This window comes from Protopterus annectens, chromosome 16.part0 (assembly GCF_019279795.1).
Source record: "Protopterus annectens isolate FY-2018-M chromosome 16.part0, PAN1.0, whole genome shotgun sequence".
Classification (NCBI taxonomy): Eukaryota; Metazoa; Chordata; order Ceratodontiformes; family Protopteridae; genus Protopterus; species Protopterus annectens.
The window spans coordinates 378,349,699-378,371,881 of NC_056750.1; the positions used below are offsets into that span (position 1 = coordinate 378,349,699).

The 22,183-nt window shown below is 40.2% G+C and overlaps 1 protein-coding gene across 1 annotated transcript in view; it reads left to right on the forward strand.

The window, feature by feature from the left end:
* Nucleotides 1–22,183, forward strand: part of PDCL (phosducin like) — a 104,605-nt gene that overhangs the window by 19,990 nt on the left and 62,432 nt on the right. The window contains exon 2 of the mRNA XM_044058570.1: nucleotides 6,244–6,425. Coding sequence (XP_043914505.1) covers nucleotides 6,244–6,425 — 182 coding nt within the window. The remainder of the gene's footprint in view (nucleotides 1–6,243; nucleotides 6,426–22,183) is intronic.

The following is a 22,183-nucleotide window of genomic DNA, read 5'->3' on the forward strand; positions in this document are numbered from 1 at the left end:
TCATGGACCTTATAAATAAAGATATTGGGGACCTACAGACACTGGATCCTACCCAGTTCGGCTTTGTTAAGGGCAGATCCTGCCTCTTAAACCTGGTCGATTTCTTTGAAACAGTCACCAAGGCCATTGACAAGGGAAGGTGGTCCACACAGCCTACCTGGACCTCGCAAAAGCCTTCGATACAATACCCCACTCTGGCATTATAGATAAGCTCACCAGCTTAAATATAAACCCCTATGTCACTAGATGGGTTGCAAACTGGCTCAAGGACAGAACCCACATGGTTAGAATAGCTGGAGCCATGTCAGACTCCAAACCAGTTACAAGTGGCGTCCCACAAGGCTCAGTCTTGGGACCTCTCTTGTTCGGTATATATTTCTCGGAGGTACAGGCCAACATGGAAGGATTGTGGCTGACCAAGTTCGCAGATGACTGCAAACTGGGCCATAATAGACTCTCCAGTCGACACAAGCATCCTCCAAAAGGGCCTCATAGAAACAGACAACTGGTGTCAGAGCCATGGCCTCAAGCTAAACGCCAAAAGTGTATAGTCATCCCCTTTGGCAAAACAAAGTGCCCACAAATTACCACATAGGTGGTAATCCATTAAGTACAGAAGAAGTAATTAGGGACCTGGGGACCCAAGTTGATAGCAATCTCTCATTTGACAACCATGTGGTCAAAGTGGTTAGAAAAACATTTTATATAGTCCACCTAATCATGAAGGGATTCACATCTAGATCAGGGGAGGTCATCGTGCCTCTTTACTCATCCCTCATCAGGCCCATAATTGAGTACAATGCCCCTTTTGGGATGTACCTTACCAGACACCTGCAGCAACTGGAAAGACCCCAAAAGTACCTCACCAAGAGGATCAAGGGGCTCAAACAGATGCCGTATCATGCCCGGTTAAAGAAACTCCAGCTCTACTCAGTGGCATACCGCCTGCTCAGAGGCGATCTGTGCCTGATGTATAAAACCATGTCCAACCCGGAATTAATGGACATGCTGCACCTCAGAAAATCCAAATCCCATCGAGCTACGCGCTCGAGGGACTTAAACCTCAGCACTGAAATAAGTAGGACATGCTGGAGGGACAGATTCATAACCCAGAGGCTCCCTTCACTCTGGAATAAAATCCCAGTCCAGGTTAGGCAGAGTCCCTCATTGACCCTCTTCAAGAGGAATCTTGAGTGGATGGGAGATCGTAGTTCACTTCTGTGTCACTGTTAGACAGAGGCACAGTATACTAACCTCGAAAAAGGGCATAGCAAAATTAATTTAAAATGGGTGGCGAAAGCCATACACACTCTGGCTAGGCTTATAAATGCCCTAGGGCAGATAGCCTAGTATGAACCTATGAACTTCCTTGTTTTCTTTTTAGCATAATGTGCCTCTTCTGTGAGATTCCCCTTATTCTGCAATACTTTAACCTTTGTCAGCCCCTTTAAATCTTGTTACTTGTTAACCATATTTTGTTTTACTTTTAACCCTATTACTCTATTATCACTTTATCCTGCTCACTAGCCATAACTTCTGAAGAAATTTCTGTCTTCCTAATAATCTCCAATAATTTCCAATACTCATTCCTTAAATTCCTCTCTTCGGGTAGGTGGAGAAGCACCAGAGTCTCATTTTTACTATAGTGTGATAATTTTACTATATATGATTTGTTATATTTCAATGTTCCTGATAGTCTTCCTGTTCATCTTCATCTCCAAGCCCCAGAGTCTGGTTCAAGTCCAAAGAACTCACAGTTCTTCTAGTCAGCTCCTGTGCTTTGTTTCTCATACCCTTCATTTTTATCTTGACTGTTAATTGACACATGATCTGAAATGCTATTGGCTGTGTGTCAGACCTTTCCATTTAATATACATACTCTGCTGAATAACCCTCTTGAAATCCTTTAATCAAAGTCACACGCTCATTTCTTTACAAGTGTATGTAACATTACTATTTGCATTCCTTAATGTAATTCCAATACTCACTCCTTTTTTTGTCTGTACCTGGGAGGCCATTAATGTTCCATAATATAGATAGAGTCGTCATTTATGATAAAAACTTATTGTTCCCATCTGTTATATATGTTTTTCCAAATGTCCTTTCCCTGCTTTTGTTTTACATGCACCCAGTAATTTTTGGCAGGTTGATCTTTATTTATAGAGTTTTCTTGTCATCGCCATTTGAATCTGTGTCACATTTTTCTGACTTTGTTTTAATGAAAACCCTCAAACAGAAAACACAACCTCATAACCTGTTGACTTAAGCCAAACACACACACAACTGTGTACATCTTCAAATAACCGTCCTGATAGGAAAAATTGTCCCAAATTGACAGCAGCACACAGGCTTAACTTAACCTAAAATTAAGGTTATCCACGCTAGGGTCTGTATAATTTTGTCGATAAGACCGTCCAATACCTATTTATTTAACTCAATAAATCAAAATCTGAATTCAACGATCACTTCCACAAATTCTTTCCAGGGAAACTTTAACTGGTGCCAACCTAGCGAATATCACAAGAACCACCTAATTTAAAACCCACCCAAGTGGGGGGCTGCACCCCCCAAGTAAACATACCAGCTCTGAGATTGCACTACAGTGGGGAAAAGGGCAAGTTCCCAATGATTGCCAACTAGTTACTTTCCCTGTGAAAAAATTGTGCCAGTGATCATTCGCTGATTTTAGCTTTCAGTTTGTTGAGTTTGATTAATTAGGAATTAGATGGTTTGTGTTTTTGACTAAATGAGGTGTACCCCATGCTAAGACTCATGATAAAGCATATGCTCCTACTTAACACTAATTGCTGTCTTTTCTTGTATTATCTTTATTCACCTTCCATATGTGAAAACAGCTTGTATGTTTTCAGAAAATATTACGTTTTAGCCTTAAAAAAATGCCCTCTGTCTTTTTTTGCATGCCAGTCAGCTTGTCTCCATGGAAACCTAAGAATAAACTATACAGCTGCAGACTTGTCAACTGAACATTTATTTGCTAAAGGAAAACATTTTATTATATTCAGTGTCTTATTTATTTGCTTACACAAAAAACTTATTAGATTAAGACAACGGCCTTAATCCAGATTTTCATCTATGCAAAAGTACGACATATCCACTAAACGTACATTATAATCTGTGCACATTTATACTCCGTCCCCTACCTCAACAAGCTAAGATTACAGCACACTAACTTGAACATGCTTTTCTCCTGCCTTTCTTCTCTTTTTACATTGTAATGCCTACATTTGTTAAAATTAAAAAGGAAGAAGGAAAAAAGGCTCTTGTTTACTTTAGTATTTTATTATATACAGCAATAACTGAAAATGCTTTACTGTATAATATGTAATTTGTCATGAGATGTCTTGTACAGATACTGTTGAAAACAAAATTTATTTTACTTTGGAAGGTCACTAAAAGGAACAAACATTAATGACATGAAATTGAGGTGTACACTTTTCAGTCCCCCCACAAGTTTAACAAAGTCAACTAAAATCCAAACTTTCTACCTTTTCTTGCAAAGCCATATTTCACAAATGTGATTGATGCTTTATAATTTCATATTTATTCACCAATTTCAGTATTGCTGGTCGTCTCCCTGTTCATCTCCGTCTCAAAAGCCGCAGAGTCTGGTTCAAGTCCAAGGAACTCACGATTCTTCTAGTCAGTTCCTGCACTTTTTTTCTGTTTCTCAATCATTTTTCTTTGAAGCATTGGAAAAGGTTTGACTGGCAAAGTCAGTCTATGAGCTCTATCTGAAGAATGAGAAGCAAAGGCCCCTTAGGTTTGTTGGCTCACTTTTTTGGACAAACTTTTGTATTTTTTCCTTGGCCTGTTCTGCATCAAAAATTTCTTCGATCCTCCAGGAAAAATATTCTGAAGACAGCTGGATACACCTATTTGAATCTTATACCTGCCTCTTGGCATTCCTGATTTTTGGGATAAATTTGCTTCTTTTCTGCCTGGTGTACAGTGAATAATCATTTTTCACAAACACTTTCTCCATTCTTGTAATATTTTGCCCTACTACCACAGTTTTGTCAGGATCAACTCTTTTTTTTTTTTTTTTTTTTTCCTGCTGGTATGATTTACTAATACAAGTCTTGGCTGCGTTCTCATGGCCGTGTTTGGAGCATACACATGATGTGCCCTTTCAAATAATAGTCCAGTTGCTTATTTGTGCTTTCATAAAATTAATACAGTGTGTTCCTTCCTTTTTTTTCTGGTACAGCAGAAAATCTCAGATGAGGTCACAGCACACAGGAAAAACCTAACTCTACCTTTTTTTTGAAATGGCTCTTCTTGAGCAGTGTCATACTCTGCCAGCCCTTTCTTCACTTCAACCTCTGATTTGTGCAGTTTTAGCAGTTCATCTGAATAGCTGTTTAAAAACTTTTTTCCATTTTTTTCCAGCATTTGTTATTTGAGTTGATCACCTCTGAGCACATTTTTTTTTTTCGTCTTGACAAACGGCTCTTGGGGGAGGGGGCCCTTTGTAAGCCTAGCCAAGTTTTTCCGAAAGAATAATAATGTCATGTATCCAAATAGGACATTGAGGACCAGGCATTGATAAGCTACCGCTGTCCATAAGGCGCATGAGTGCCAGGACCAATGTAAATTTTCTATTCCCCATCCACTGTTCTAGTTCGCACTTAAACTGGCTAGTAGACGAACTCCGCTTTAAATGTATGGGAAGCCTGTTCCATGGGGGGGGGGGGGGGCAGTCTCTGGGGCACACAACTGTCTCTCCAGCATGCTCTAAGTCAGACAAAATTCAGGTCCCTAGACCTTATATTTTTGGTACTCTTTGACTTTTGAATATGTAGAAATACATTAGTGTGGGGTTTGCAGATGCCTTGTAAGCCAGGCATAGATTACCCCTCTGCAGTCTATAGGAGACTGAGTAGAGGGCGAGGGCTGCACACTGCATAAGGTGGGTTTTGTTATACCTTGTATTCTTTTGTAAAGAACCGCTGAGATTGCTGTACTTGATGCATATGCCTGGTCAGGTGCATACCAAAGGAAGCATTGTATATTGGTCTGATAAGTGCAGAGTACAGTGGAGTAATGACCTCTTTTGACCTAAATGCCATGCCCTTACTTATAAGTTGCGTAAATTAAAAGGATTTCATCACCACCTTGGCCATGTTTTGGTTGAACTAAGGCTCCTGTCTACATACGTACCCAGATCCCTTACCACTGGGTCAGTTCTTAAGAGCATATTATCAGCATGGTAAATGGAATTACTGGAGCCATGACTTGTACCAAAGCCGCAGCTTGAATTGTTTTATGCTGAACAGCAGGAGCATTCTTCCCAGCTACTGTTTTCTCTTCACCTTTTCTAGTTGATTTTCTATCAAGCTGTCTACATTTCTTCTTTGCTGGCATCCAGGCATTGTACATGCTTATTAGCCAATAACTGATTTTGTCCTTCCATTTCACTGTTGTAGTATTCATTGCAATCGGGATCCCTTGCCAGTAGCGGCCCAGTGTCCGTCCGGTATACCAAAGCCTTTTAGGTTGCCTTAATGTACACCACACGTATGCTCCTCACATTTCACTGTTTTAGTATTCATTGCAATTGGGATCCCTTGCCAGTAGTGGCCCAGTGTCCGTCCGGTATACCAAAGCCTTTTAGGTTGCCTTAATGTACACCACATGTATGCTCCTCACAAAGTATGGCATAAAGGTGATGACCTGATGTACCATCCTCAGAACTTCTTTGCCACCAGTCCGAATGCCATCTGTTGGTTGTCAGTCTGAATGCCCATTCTGTTGCAGGTTTACCAGGGTGTTTCAGGAAAGTGCCCCATTGGGTTTTTTTTGGTCTTATGGATAGGAAGGGAGTTTTTCCAGTCTTGGGACTTCACCTTATTTCTCATCAGTTTCCTCCTCCTGTTGTAGAGTCTTTTAATATTTAAATGCAACTTTCCCAAACAGTTATAATCTGGATAATAGATTAGGTATGGGAGCAGGGTAGAGTCCTAAAATTGGCAAGAGACATTTTCTCTGGCTGCCATTTCAGTCATTGAGGTGGATGGAAATGGATTGTGAAGGTATTACGTTAGGATAAATGCATATCATTCATTGTTTGTCTCTTTTGGTGGCTGTTGATTTTCTAAAGACGTGTCTGGAGCGTTTCTCACCAGGCCTCCGCTGAAAATAGGCTCTGTCCTAGTTGGACTTTCCTGGTCAACAGATGATAGATAAATTAATAAATCTGCAATTTTTGTTTTGTTTCACCAGGTCCAAAGGGCGTACTTAATGACTGGCGTAGATTCAAAAAGTTGGAGTCTGAGCAGCTTGAAGAGCAGAAGTATGAAATGGAGAGACTTATTAAGAAGTTGGCTGTGACCTGCAGGTCACACTTGGATGATGAAAAAGATGAGAAAAAGCAGCAAGAACTCAGGGAAAAAATTAGCAGCCGGGTAAGGTATAAAACATTGCTTCTACACACATTGTACTTGGTAACTTTGCCTTCTGTATGATTTTCAAAGCATATGCTTCACAGCCTGGTTTGGCACTTTCCAAGGTAAAAAGCACTGGAAGCTCTTGGTCTTACTATTTTGTACACAAGGGAGAGATGTGAAATTCTTTGTTTAAACAGTATGCCAGTTGCATGCTGAGATCACTTTTGAGAATACGTAGTGAGACAGTCCAAAAAGTATGTAAAGGAAAACCTTTTTATATTAAGCCAGTTAACTATGTGATCAGACGCCTTTTTCTGTCAAAAGCCAAAGCAGTTTTTGTATCAGGCCCTGCACAGGTATTCACATTTAATTATCCATTTGCATGATTAGGAGCTCTGTAACCAAAAATGTTGTATGTTTTTACTTAATAGATAGGCTGCAGAATTCATACTGGTGTGTGTCTTGCAATTTGCAAGAAGAGATCATCAGTGGTTGCTTTCTGTCATGAAATCATTTTTGATATTGTTTTACTGGCAGGTATTGGAAGAAGTTATTTCATCTTTTCTGTTAGTCATTAGTGGCTAAACTGGTAGACTTTCAAAAGACTACTGTGGTGATATGTGCCTTCTCACTATCCTTGCATGCGTCTTCCACTAATCTTGGCTGTTATGCTGAGCTTTGGAAAAAAATATGCATAGTCATGTCAAAGTTGGAAGAACTGCTACTGCTGATCGAAAGATGAATGCTTGAGGAATATGCATTCAGAGCCATCACAAGGCCAAGTAAGCTCTTGGGCCTACATTTCAAGCTTTTATATGTTAACCTTCTAGAATCTTGATTGCCTTAACACTTGGTCTGTATTTATCTCCCATAAAATTGTCTAGTATTTTCTTTGAAGTAGATGGAGATGTACACTGACCAGGAGTGGTACATTGTTCCACAGTCTAGATACACTTTGTCATAGACTAGTGTCTTTTTCTCTGTTTATATTTTGTTTTGATTGCAAGTTATCCATCTTGGTGTTAGCCATATAGTCCATGTGTTCTAGTGTTTCCAAAAGAGCAACGTTTGACAGTGCCTTGAAGAACAGAACTGGATCACTCAACAGAAACCTGTGCAGCACTGTGTACAGTGAGAATTCCTTTCACCTATTTTAAAATTTTGTTGCCTCAGAATTTTTATGCAAAGACTTTGAACCTTTTTTAATTGTACAGACCTAGTTGCTATATAAATACAAAAGCTATATTGATTGTCTGGATATTCCATTTAGTATTACATGAGAAATACCACACTCTTTCCTGGTATTTTGATCAAAGCTGAGATTGTTTTCTGTAAGTGTGCTCTAGTCCCTTGCAACATGGTCCGTTTTGAGTATGCAACCATCCACTTTATAATAAAAAAAAAAGTTCGTAGTATTACCCAAAAAGTACAGGTTACTGCACTTTGTAATGAGTAGTAGTGATCCTGTCAGAGCACCATAAGTATATAGTATTGATAATCCCTTTCCGCAGCACCATTGACATAGGTTCATGGGTAAGTACTAGGTGAGCTGTCCTTGCAGGCCATTTTAAGCATAGCCAGTTTCCCTTTTTGTTGAATTAAACTGTCCCATTTGGTTAGAGATTATCCTTACTCATCCTGTGGTCAATTATATATTGCCCCAATTAGAATAAGTAGGATCATACCATAAACAATTTGAGGGGACCCGTGCAGGGAATAAAGTATGTAAGTGATGCCTCTGTCTGTTAGTAGTACAGGGGGCAGTCCTGAGGTAAATGTTCTGTTTCCCAGCCATACATCTAAGTTGTGCTTGAATATGGACAGGGATAAACTTTGTTTAATGTGGATGGGGAAGTGTGTTCCAGTGCGGTGACATCCTTTGCGAGATAGAAACCATTTCCTTCCAAACTGTTCTGTTTATGTTACAGAAGAGGTTTAGATCCCTAGACCAAGTATTTCTGATGCCATTTAACTTGCTGATGGTGCAGTAAGTGTGTCAGTACTGGGTCAGAAGATGCCTTGTGTGCCAGATACAGGTCACCTCTTAGCAGTCTGTAGGATACCAAGTATGTTGACAGGACATTGAGTCAGTCCATGTAGGACATGTAGTTCAGGCCTTGTATCTTTTTCATGAGGTATTTCTGTGGATGTTCCACTTGCTGCATGTGTCTGAGCAGATACATGCCAAAGGGGGCTTTATATTCAATGCTTGGCGTAATGAAAGATGAGTAAAGCACGACAGTGACATCTTTAGATCTAGACATGATCCCTTTGTTTATAATCTCTGCAGTATAGAAAGAATTTCTACAACAATTAATCTGTCATAGGGAGTTTCATCTCCATTACCAGTGTGAATAAGACTAGCAGGACTTTATCAGCTCGACACTTGTGTCACAGCCTACCTTACCCCCTCTCTTTTTCCCATAATTCTGAGCAGCTAAGGACCTTTTCAGATTTCTCAAGCCATGGATTAAAGTCCACCTGTCTTAGAGTTGCTATCTGACAGCTTATTGCTGTTCTGTCAGTAGGTTACTTGATTCTCAGTGTCTTACAGGTCAGACCATTCCTGTCCCCCTTGTCTGAGAGTAAGTTTTCTATAGTTTTCTCACCAACCTCCACTCTGCTTTAGTGGAGTGGCTGTTTTCAGCTGCTCCAATTGCTTTGATGGTATTTAGTTTGTCATGGATAGGAAGCAGGTCTCTGTCTTTTAAAAAGTGCAGGTGTGGCATGACAATTCCCCACCAAGACAAGTATATAGAAAATGTGTCCAATGCATATGAGAATAACATTTTTGCGGGGATTATTCTGTGCAGCAGCATGGCCTTCTCTGCATACCTTCATAAAGCCTTCAATCTGGATGTAATCTCTATATCTAGGTATTCCTTGGTGCTGCTGTAGTGTCTGTGGGATTATTTCTCGATTTCACTCAGGAGGACAAGCCATGTTGGTTGAAGAGGATGGACAAGATCAGCTCAGATATGAAAGTTAATCATTGAGCTTTGATCTCTGTCCAGCCTCTTCAGCATATTCACCCTCCTTCCTCCTGTCTGTGTTTTTTTAAGGCCTGGAGGACTGTGTCTTAGTTATTTTATTGTAAACCTTTCTGTGATTTTTTTTAAATTTTTTTTTATCACTTTTGAGTGACATTGAAGATCGGGGGATATTCAGAGAGCATAAAACATTGTGAGATTTGGGAGAAGAATTGTAGATCTGCTGAAATTTGTGATGCCAAAAGACTTGAGCCTGTGGCAAAATCCTTTTGGTTGAAGAGGATGGACATGGATCACAAAGATCTGCTGTCACAGTAAGCGGAACTTTTGTATTTCTGCTTTGTTTCTGACTTGTAAGAATTAAATCTAACCTTGCCCTTCAGCTCCAGCAAGAATGGTACCAACTCCCACCTGATGATCGCGTTAAAGAAACCTACCTTACCCAAGTGTCCATGGATTGTACAACATGCTTATCACAGTCTTGGCCCCCCTTCACTTATGTCACGGTATGTATGAAAGAAAAGGCAAGATTCACAACTGTGATTTTGCTTGAAGATGCAGATGCACATATCTTGCCACACTTGCTTAGGATAGTAGATGACAGAAATAGTGAATAATACAGCTAAGAAAATACTAAATGTAGCTGAAAAGTTTGTGGGCTCATTTTCACTTTGTTAGCATGGTAAGAAACCTTAATTAAGGCAATTTCTGCAGTACTGTATTAGTCTTTAGCTAATGAGTTAATTGGAGATGCTGTACTCAGTGTGAACTCTGATTGTTGAAGTATTGAAAATTAAAATGTTAAGATGATGACAAGTTTATTAATGGAGCCTTGAAAAGCATTAGTAGAGTCATTAGTACAACAGTCAACTGGGGAAATTACAACCCTGCTAAAAAGCAATAGAAGTAGCTCAGCCATTTAAAACAGCTGCACTGGATCCATTGGAGTAAAAGTTTGCCAATACTAAGGCAAGCACTTGGCCGTGGTATTTACATGGACTGCAGAAGTGAATTGCTGTACAGCAGTATTTGCTGTTTGTGGAGAAAAGCTTAGAGACACTGCTATAAAACTACCCTAGAACTGAAAGCACTTACTAACCAAGCTCTCAAACATGGCAGATAAAATTCTGGATTATTTTTGAAAGCATACACGTATGCAGGCTTTGAAAAGCGAGTGAAAATAAATGAGAAGGCTGAATAAGCAAGAAATGTGCTGCTGCTGAAAATGTAATTATGTGCTACTGGGTGGTGACATGGGCAACTTTGTCACAGTAGAAACTGCCTGAGCCCCCTATTGTTGTGTGTGGGGGCTATTATCACGTACTTGTTTGGTCACATCTGTGATCATAGGTGTTTACTAGGCTGTCACAAGGCCCTTTTTAAGCCTAGCCATGGATCCTAAGTATCTGGCAAGTTCTGATACCCTTGATAAGTGTGAGTATGGGCCTGGGAGATGAACCATTTACAGGTTATCTCTGCCATTAGAGACATAGGTGCCAAACCAGGGATGAATGTCCGGTTTCCCATCCAATTGTCCAAGTTGCGTTTGAATTGGGTTAGGGAGAAACTCTGCTTCACATGTATGGGGAGCCTGTTCTATAGACTGGGTAGTCTCTGGGATACATTCCTCTCTCTCCAGCAGGTCCTGTTTATATCGCAGTCAAGGTTTAAGTCTTTAGAATGGGTAATTCTGATGCTGTTTGTTTCGTGGATATGCAGGAGGTCCATCAGTGTGGGGTCTGACAGTGCCCTGTATGCCAGGCATAGATCTCCCCTCAAAGGCCTATAGTAGACAATACAGGGATAGGGCCTTGAGGCGGTCTACATAGGACCTATTACTTACGCCCTGTATTCTTTTAGTGAGGAACGTCTGTGGACGTTCCAGTTGTTTTATATGCCTGGTTAGGTACATACCAAAGGGAGCATTGTACTCATTGGTAAGTCTGAATGCCGAATACAGTGGAACAATGGCTTCCTTGGACTTGGATGCCATACCTATGCTTACAAGTTGTGCAACATAGAATGATTTCCTCACCACTGTAGACATGTGATGATCAAAGACTAGATTACTCTCTGTATCCCCAAGTCCCATACTACTGGGTCAACAATAAGGTATGTGTTGTCAATGTGATAGTTACCAGGGATGGATGACTTCCCAAAGGATACTGTTATACATTTCTTGTCCCTGCAGCATCCTGGGTTAGCAGGGACTCAACCCATCCCCACAAATAAGGGCATATACATCCTCCCAGACTGTGCAGTCATGACCAAAGTCACTAATCAAACTCCACTTAAGCTCCACTTAAGCTGTAACCAGACAATTATTGTCCTTTATACTACCAGTGAGTCTCCAAGATTCCACTTTCAGAGAATGCTTTAAGCTGGAGGATCTCAGAAATGTCATATTTCAACTGTAAGCTGAAGAACTTCAGAATACTTGCATTTCAGGTGAATAAATCCACAAATGGTAGTGGTAGAACATGGCTTCTTATTTTTATTTCTTTCACTGATGTGGGGGCAGCAGTGGAAAATGTGGTATGTGGCTGCAGCTGTGGAAAATGTTTGTGGTAAAGAGGTGCCACAACCACAAGGGGGAAAACCTATAGTCAGTGTATTTAATTCATGTTTCTAACAGTGGGACATTTCATGGAAATCATTTAGAAATGTGCATGGATGATTCACCTTCCTTGACTGAATGGTAACGTGGCGAAAGAATCCTGTGGTCATGCCCACTCATGTTTTTAGCAGGAAGTGCTTCTTGATAGAGAAAACAATTGGGACCAGACTTACAAGATGTCATGGATGTGGTGGTAAAGATGGTCAAGAACATTGGGAAAAGGAAGGTCACCGAAATGCTGTGTTTTTGTGCAGTTTTATAAACATACATAAGCAGTGCATTCCAGTCTCATTTAGCTACTTGAAATAGTGATTGTTCTTTAAAATGTATTGTCTGACTGTGAACTCCAAGACTGAATGCTTGTAGCTTGTGTAAGAGGTAGTCTTTCTGAGTTCTTTGAGATATTAAGCAGTGAAGCTTAGTCGTTTTGAAGTTTACATAGTTGTGAAATAAAACTCTTCTCAGTGGTGTCCTGTATGGCTTTTTTGAAAGAAGTTTGCATAGTTGGCAGATATTTTTCAGCAAGAAACGAATGAAAACTTGCTTAGGTCAACAGACAGAGCTTTTCAGTAGAAACTTGCAGTTTGGAAAATGCTTGCTTCAGATGGATGAATTTTCAGCAGCATTAAGAAACAGAAATTGAAAGAACTGCCCCTTAATATTACATCATATGGACATTTTACACCACTTTCAATCATTGCATTCCATCTATGTCCATTTATCATTAGGGCTGTTTTAGAAATCCATTCATATGACTTCTGTCCATAGATGTCAAGCTTGCTGTCAAGGAAAAGGCAGACTTCAAATGACATTTTGATTGATAAAACACTGGAGCTGAAATATGCAGAAGTGTCTCTAAACTCATTTTAAATTTGTGTTGAAAACTAATATCCTAATCTCGCTCAGATTATTCTGAGAAGTTTGCCACAGTTCTCAAATATTTTAATTGTGAATTAGGATTTTTGTCCATAACCAGTATTAAACAATAAGAGAGAGGTTTCTTTTGGTGGGAAGATGAATTACCAGAGTTTGTCCAGATGTCCACAGACAACATTTATACAGAATGCAGAAGCCGTCAGTCCCAAGTGTCATAGGTGAACTGGTGGTAATTTTCTGACTCTGGTCTGATTCATTTTGTTGGTAGTGTATTAACACATTCAATGCCATACGTTACAAGTTGTCTTATGACCGCTGTAACTTCTCTTTACTAAAAAAAATTAGAATTTATCTCTGATGTTCTTCATGTTTCACTGTTGCAATCATTGCATTTGGGTTATCTGCTTGCAGGTAGCCCTCAGTCGACCTGATTAACAAAATATCTTGGGTCCTGCGTCATTTGCTGTCTCTTCTTCCATGACGTCAGGTCATCAGGGGGTATAAAACATGCAGCCGATGTCATTACCCCAGTCTTTCTTGCCGTGCAGTACCCAAAGCAGAAGCAGTTCGCAAGTGCTGGTCGGCCACTCCTGAAATTTTCATTTTAGAGTTTCAGAACCAAAGTCTTCAACTTAAAGCGAACAACCCCCGTTGGGGAAACTTTTTCTTGCTCTAAACCGATGTCAGTAAAAGTAAATAATTGCATTTCTTGTGGAAAGCAAATACCTCATAAAGATTTTCATTCATACTATATTCCTTGCTTAGGCCTTGACCACGACGTACCTTGCTGTCGGTTTTGTGCCTTATTTCAACCACGAACTATCCGTTGTCTGTGACCAAGACTGAAACAACTGAGAAAAGCTAGAACTGACAAACCGCAAGTGAAGGAAACAAGCTGAGGTAGCAGGACAAAAGTAAATCCAAATAGCGTGAATGGTTTAAAAATCCAAATGCGTTTATTTTGGCACAATCACGTTAAACACACTAAGCGTTTTTCGTCCCAGCAGTGCCGGAACTTCATCAGACAAACAACTTCCTCTCCCACTGTTACCTTTATACAGGTTGACAGTTGTTAACAATTAATCATTTTAAAAAACGCCCTTAACACATTAAATTCTTCACATAGACAGTATGTTAAAAATAATAAAAACATGATATACTAACAAGTAGATAGGTCCTGTATGTCTTCTTTGTATAGTACTAAATTACATGTAGCAAGTAAAAAGTTACGGTAATGTATAGTATATTTTATATTTTACACCCGTAGCTAAACATAGAGCCCGCTTTATGTAATAAGTATGTTTTTATACTTCTCTATTTAGTATTTGGTAACATGTGTTTTAAACTATATTATAAGATGTATTAAGAAATACTATTAGAAATGTATGGTACCTTGTTGTTAAAGTATATGTGGTACCATTCTGGTTAAAAATAAACAAAAATAAACAAAAATAATTAGTTTAGGTTTCCCCTACCTATTTATTTTATAATCAGTTAGTAACCATAATATATTTAATGTATTAAATATTATCAACCCATCTAATTCCAATAAAACTAAATATTTAATAGTATAATGTCTATAAATATATAAATATACAAATATAAAAATATATAAATATATGTGTAGGTGTTCTAATACATAAAAATAAAATGTAAATTGTTTTTTTAAAAACATTTTATTTTATTTTATTTTATTAAATTCTAAACAACCTGTTATATAGAAATGTTGTTTAATGTCTCAAGTAATAATTGTTGGTTGTGTAAATACTCAATAAACTCAATATTTAATAACCAAGTTCCATGCTAGGTGTGTATAATCCTCATCTAAATAAACTTTTGATTTTAAGAATACATGCTATAGAAAAAAATACATTCAGGCCTGGGTAACAAAACAAAATTAGATGGGTTGATAATGCCAAAATAAACGCATTTGGATTTTTAAACCATTCAAGCTATTTGGATTTACTTTTGTCCTGCTACCTCAGCTTGTTTCCTTCACTTGCGGTTTGTCAGTTCTAGCTTTTATCCGTTGTCTGTGTTTGTGCTTCTAAATTTTTTGGTGTTCGGTTCAATTATCCTGATATGTCTTGGGTAAGCCATCCGACTACCGACATTCCGAAGAAACGTAAAGATAGAGACAGGCCACCCAGTTCGCTTTCGCAGCCCCTGATGCCCGCTACTTCAGATTTGCAGGCCTCTACTGAGACCCATTCAGAGTCAGGTATGCCACGATATGCTTCAACTGTGGAACCTGCGGATGTCTCTACCTTGGATGGGTCCGGAGCCACTGTGCAGGCACTGGCTTCTGAGGGTGTATTCAGGCCTACTGACTTGCATATTAAACCGGCACCATCTTCTTCTTCAAGGCCTAAAACTCGAACCATGCCTAGAAAACTGATGCCCAGACCACATGGTCAGGCCTCCTATGCCTAAAGAAAAAATAAGAATGACTGAAGACCTTATTACTTTAACCTTCCCTCTCGGAGACCTAGGACTGAGTTTTCTTATGATACTTCTGACCAGGATTCTGAAATTTGGTTCCTCTGAAGACCAGGATTTACCCTTGTCTACCTATGAGGATTCTGATGCTGAGGACTCTATTCCCTCTGCTTCCCCCCCCAGAGGATTCCTCTTTTGGTGAAACCTTGCATACTCTCAGGGAGCTTTTTCATTGGGAAAGTCAGGATTTCTCTGATTCTAAAAAGAGGCTTAGGGATTTCTTACTCCTGCCCCAGCACAGGCCTTTAGCTATGCCTCCTGTACTGGACATTGTTGATGATGCCTTTTCGGAATCTAGCATGGCCCCTGACTCTCTACCTTCTGCTTCCAGAAAACCTGATAGATATTACAGGGTTCCTGACTCTCACAAGTTCCTTTTCAAAAATCCTACTGTGGATCCTGAAACCATTTCACAGGGACCCAAGGGCATTAAAGCTACTACTGCCAAAAATCTTACCCCCTCTGATTGATTCTCCATGGCGCTGGATAGATGGGGTAAGAAGGTATACCCTTCTGCAACTTTGGCCATTAGGGCCTTGAATTGCCAGTTTCATATGTTAAAGTATCAGCTGCATGTTATTGGATTGCTTAAACAGAAAATGATGTTGACTCCTGATTGTGCTGAAAATAAGGATTTACAGGATTTTTATGCATTCTGCTGAACAAGTTGGTAAACATACATTGCAATGTGGTTTTGATTCACTAGAGGCATCTTGCAGGGCTGCGGTAACTGGGTCTGTACTTAGAAGGCATGCTTGGCTTAAGGAGTAATTCTTGCCAGCTCATGTTAAAGTAAAATTACTGGATGCTCCCTTAAATCAGGGCCCACCTGTTTTGGCAACAAGGCAGAATAAGTTCTTATAAAGGTGGAGGAAAAAGCTAAATCTATGCAAACTGTTAAAGACTTTTTACAAGTACAACCTCCAAGATTTAGTAGGCATTGGCCTTCTAAGAATTGGTCCTTTCCTGCCTCTTCCAGACCTTCTCAGTCCAAACCCAGATCCAGCAGAGCACCCAGGCTTCAGTCCCAGGTGACGCACATGACTAAGCAGTGGGAGGCCTCCACTTCCAAATTTGGGAGTAATAAAATCCCCCCCCCCCATGGTAAACTGTCTCAATGACTTTTTTAAAACTTCATGCAAAGAACTGGGGACTCATTACCCTGGACAAATGGGTTTTAAATAGTGTCCCAAGGATACAGATTTCACTTACACATGTCACCAACTCCAAGCGGTTGGCTGAATTTACCTCCAAAGCAGTGGGCAGAGGCCCAAAAGCAAGTACTCTCTCTTAAGCCTGGGGCTATTCAATTGGTACCAGAAGAGAAAAAGGGACAGGGTTTCTACTCGAGATTATTACTGGTACCCAGAAAAAGACCATTCATGGCGTCCTATCCTGGACCTGCCTACTCTAAACACCTTTTTGGTGATTCCAAAATTCAAGATGCTAACTCTTCACCAGTTGCTTCCTATGCTAAGCAAAGATGGCTGGCTGGCAACACTAAATTTAAAGGAAACATACCTGCACATCCCAATCAGGGAGTCTTGCAGAAGATACCTATTCAAAGCAGGCTACACGCACTATCAGTTCTCTGCACTGCCCTTTGGCTTATCTGCTACACCCAGGGTATTCACAAAGTGCTTAACTCCAGTCATTGCATTTTGCAAGCAAAGAAATATTCAAATATGCCAGTACCTGTATGATTGTCTAATTCACGCAGAAAACCAGGACATACTTTTGAATCATCTGGCTATTGTACAGAGGGTGCTAACTTGTCTGGGGTACACCATAAATAAAAATAAATCACACTTGGTACCCTGTCAACAAATTATATTCCTGGGAGCAAGCATGAATACAACTTCCCAGATGGCTTTCCTCACGCCAGAGAAACATTCACTTGACAACCTACTTCAAAGAAGTGGTCACAAAAACCCTGCTATCTGCATGGCAAATACTACAAGCCTTGGGGGTTCATGGCTTCCTGCATTCTTCTAATTCCATATGCAAGACTACATATGAGGAAACTACAGTGGTATCTAAAAAGCCTATGGTGTCAACATTCTCAGGATCTAGAAGCAATAATTCCTATAATTCCTTGTCTGTGCCTAGAGTTCCTTTGGTGGGCAGAGGCCTGCCACCAAAACAAGGGACTACCATTCACATTACCCCCTGCCGCCCAAACCCTAACAGATGCATCAGACTATGCATGGGGGGGGCACACCTGGCAGGGAAGTGCATTCAGGGCAAATGGAACCCAATTCAAATGCACCTTCACATCAGTCATAAAGAAATGTTAGCTGTACAGCCTTCAAGGACCACAATCTTCCAGGACAATTAATGTTAAAGACGGACAGCACCACTGTTATGTACTACATAAACAAGCAAGGGGGTACACATTCTTACCCCCTCTGCAGACTAGCCATGGCATTGTGGAACACAGCCTTGAGCTACCAAGTACATCTACAAGCTCCATTCCTGCCAGGAAAACTAAATACAACACTGGCAGATGGACTAAGCAGAACCCTCATGGACCCACACGAGTGGAAACTGGAACCAAGGATTTTCAACATGTTGACAAGCAAATGGGGGAGCCCAGATTTAGACCTGTTTGCCTCCCCCCAGAACTATCAATTGGAAAAGTTTTGTGCAAGGACTCCCCACAGACAAGCTTGGACTGTCCTACAGCTGGAAAAACCTTTCAGTTTATGCCTTTCCTCCTCTGCTCTCCAAAGTACTACTAAAGATTAAACAAGACAAACCAAGAATGATTTTGATTGCACCAGCCTGGCCACGCCAACACTGGTACCCCCTCCTGCGCAGTGTGTCACTGTTGGCTCCATGGCACCTGCCTCAGACTCCTACCCTGCTGTCTCAGCAGGAGAACCAGATTCTGCATCCTCAGCTTCAAACATGGAACCTAGCAGCCTGGCTAATTACCTAAGCTCTCCTTTACTATCCCTCAGTAAACCAGTGATGGATGTCATTTTAGAGGCAAGGAGGCCTAGTACTAGAAAATCTTGTGCTGAACAATGGAAAAGATTCTGTGCCTGGAACCAATCTCCAGGGATGAGTACAGCAGTGCCCAATTTACCTCAGATTTTACAATACTTATCTGAGATGCTTCACAAGGGCCTGTCTTTTTCCTGAATAAAAATTCACGCCTCAGCCATTTCAGCTCATTATAACACAGAACTTCCCCTCTTCTGTCTTCCACTGCCCAAGCAGTTCCTCAGAGGGGCAAAAATTTTAAGACCACCCAGGAGGGCTCCAACTCCAGCCTAGGACCTTAATTTTGTATTGGAGAAACTTGCCTTTCCTCCTTTTAAGCCAGCTGCTACTGCAGATTTAAAATTCCTTTCTTGGAAAACAGCTTCCCTGTTTAGCCATCACTTCAGCAAGAAGGGTATCTGAATTACAGGCCCTTATGGCAGTGGAGCCTTTCATCATCTTTCATGCGGACAGGGTGTCCCTCAGAACCAATCCCTCTTTCATGCCAAAGGTGGTATCCAGTGTGGCCTTTAATCAGTCCATTCATTTGCCTGCCTTCTTTCCTAATCCACAGAACAAAGGGAAATGGATACTGCACTCCTTAGATGTGCACAGACAACTTAGATTCTACTTGGACAGGTCTAAACCTCAAAGGAAATCTGAACAACTGCTGGTGGCATTTACTGCAAGGATAGAGGGGAAGGCTATTTCAAAGCGAACTATCTCCAAATGGATAGGCCAAATTGCATTCACTTCTGCTATAAGCACCATGGAAAACCTATCCCACAGGGGATCAGATCCCACTCAACCAGGGCTGCATCTACCTCTACAGCCTTTCTCAGAGGCGTACCTACCAGGGACATCCTAGAAGCTGCTACCTGGAGTTCTGTACGTACTTTCACCAAGCATTACCGTTTGCCAGTTTTCTCTAAATCCAGAGCTGGCTTTGCCACTGCAGTTTTGCAGGGCCTTATAGCTTGTCCTAATGCTATCTAAATTCCTCCTCCCATCGTTAGCTTTGGGAATCTACCCAAATGTAATGACTGCAACAGTGAAACACGAAGAACATAGTACAGTTGTGTGCACTTACCATAAATGTAGATGTTAGAGTGTATTCACTGTTGCGGTCCTGTTTACCTTCCCTCCAGCCCCCTGACATTGTTTGGCTATACCTCTTCTCTCCTTTTCAATGCTTAAAAGCTTTTTGGTGTATTTGCTTTTTTGTTTGAGGTATAACCTTGTACATTTATAGATTTAATTGCTTCCTATTAGGGGGGTACCTGACATCTGGGGCAAGAAAAACTGATGTAATTATGTCTGCTGCATGTTTTATACCCCTGACGACCTGACGTCACGGAGGAAGAGAGCAACCGACGCAGGACCCAAGACTTTGTTAATTCGGCCGACTGAGGGCTACCTGCAAGCAGATAACCCAAATGTAATGACTGCAACAGTGAATACACTCGAACATCTACATTTATGATAAGTGTACACAACTGTACTGTCTCACTAATGCATTGTTTTTATAATAGCATAAACAAAAAATGCCCTAAAGTGTCTTTCTAAAGGTATTTGTCCCCACATTGTTAAATTTATGCTGTTAGTGTAAAGTTCTACATGGTTACACCAGGTGTAGTATGCATGGCTCCGCATATCATTACATGGCTTTCGCAGAGTTCTGCCACCACAAAACAGTTTGAAAATTGCTATTGTAAACTTAAGATTAAACAAAAAACTATAACATGAACAAAATTCGCATTAAACTGCTAAAATAATGCAAATCTCACCTATCCCTTGTCAAGTAAAATTTATTTTAGAGCAGATGGCTCTGTGTTACAGAAGTACAGAGTTCTGACCGTGATCCTTACCAAAGCTTTATTATGGAACTAGATGCTGGAGGGAGAATGTGATGGACTATTGAAATGACTGACCAGTGTAAATTCGCACAAGGGAAAATAATGTCATTCCAATCCACTGCAGTACTGACAGGTGTCAGATAAATGGAAGGAAGTAATGCAATTCTTTGCCTTAGGTACAAAACACTACTTCTCTTCACAGCCTTAAATCCACGTGTTAATCTTACCCATACTGCACTTAGCCTGAATAGATTTGCGGAGTCTTTGTTTATTATTTGATCATGGCTGTAGTAGCCTTAGTCATATGGGCTGCATCCTGCCCAGGGTATAACAACTGGGCAGCTGTCAAGGTTTAAGGGCACCTTCCATGCACCCAGACCATTGGAAGCTTGAGGAAGAATAGGGAAGACCAGCAGTCTGGGCCCAAAATCTTTCAGAACTTTACTGCCACAGTAGAGCACTGCTATTGTAGGCTTACAAGTATTGAAGGTCAGTTAACATTTCTGTATTGATGGGTAGTCTAGTTCCCTTAGGGGAAAAAACTTCCATTATTTTTTTGTGAAATTATATGCTAGTAATACTTTTCAGTTAACTGAAAGTCTAGTTCTAGTTTTTGATTTACTGTTTTATTGATCAAAACTGTTGGATTATTAAGACTTTTGTGAAGAATAATTTGTTAAAGTATATTTTGGGGCTGGGGTAAGTGCACGTTGTGCTTTTCATGTGTGTTTTTTCCCCCCTTTTTTATATGATTAAAGCACTACTTTTTTGATAGTTGCCTTTTAGTGCCTCCTGCTGTCAATGTAACCCAGACTTCAGGTGTCATTCTTGGCTTTATTGTGGAATAACCTACTGGTTCCACTTTTCTCCGGCCCCAAAAAGAAGAAAGTTGTACAGCCTTTGCCCCTTCAGCAGGCTACCAATTTGCCTCAGCCACAGATTAGTGACTGCTATGACCATTCCTGGTTCCTTAAGCCGTTCAACATCTTTGGTATCTTCTGGTATAGTCCTTTCAGCCATCATAGACCAGGGAATAGATATGTTCTGTGCAACTATTGGAGTGCTTCTTGCAGGCATGGTAGAAACCACTCTTGTCAGTCTTGAAGGAAGGAGCAGGAATGCTTCTCATACTAGATAGACTGGGTTGCCTGCCCCCATGGCGATTTTTGCCTGACAAGAATTGTCCTTCTTTGGAAATTCCTATTGAAAAGAAGACAACGTTATCTTTTCCTGTCTGTTACTTTAGACAGTGATGATTTATTGGACTTTGCTCAAGATTTACTTCAGGTTTTAAATATTTCACATTCTGGCCTTTCTGGCTTTACTGGTAAAAGAAAAAGGACAATTCTGAGGAAGTTCAGAAATTGGACAGGGCAATGATACTGAGTGAGCATTTTTTTTCTCAGATGTCTGATTCTAAGGAGTCATTTTCTGAGATTCCCTTGGAAGAATGTTCTTTCTGAAACATTTTAGAATTCATCATTTTTTTCCTGTGTGAACAGTGACATTCCATTTTTCATTAAATAAATGTGATTCCAACATGGTATTTCCTAAACCTATTAATTTTCCTCCTATTATGCCAGCTTCTGAGCATGTATTTATTACAGCCTGTAGCATGCCTGACATCCAGACTGCAGACACCAAGAAGGCAGATTATATAAAGTTCCTAAGTCTTAGGGTTTTTATTTTCTAATCCCAGATCTGACCTCCCAGTGACTTTTCTTGACAAATGCTGCTGCAGCTAAACATTTGGTAATGCTAATCCCTCCCTTCTTATAAAGATGGGAAAACCTTTGATAAATTTGGAAAAAAATCTACTCCTCTGTCACACTTATTTTTAGAATTCTTAATTTTCAAGCTAACGTTCTTGATAATATGAGGAACATTTTGTCCATGTTTCTGTCTTCTGAAGGAATATCATCTTTAAGTACAATTATTGCTACTGTTCCT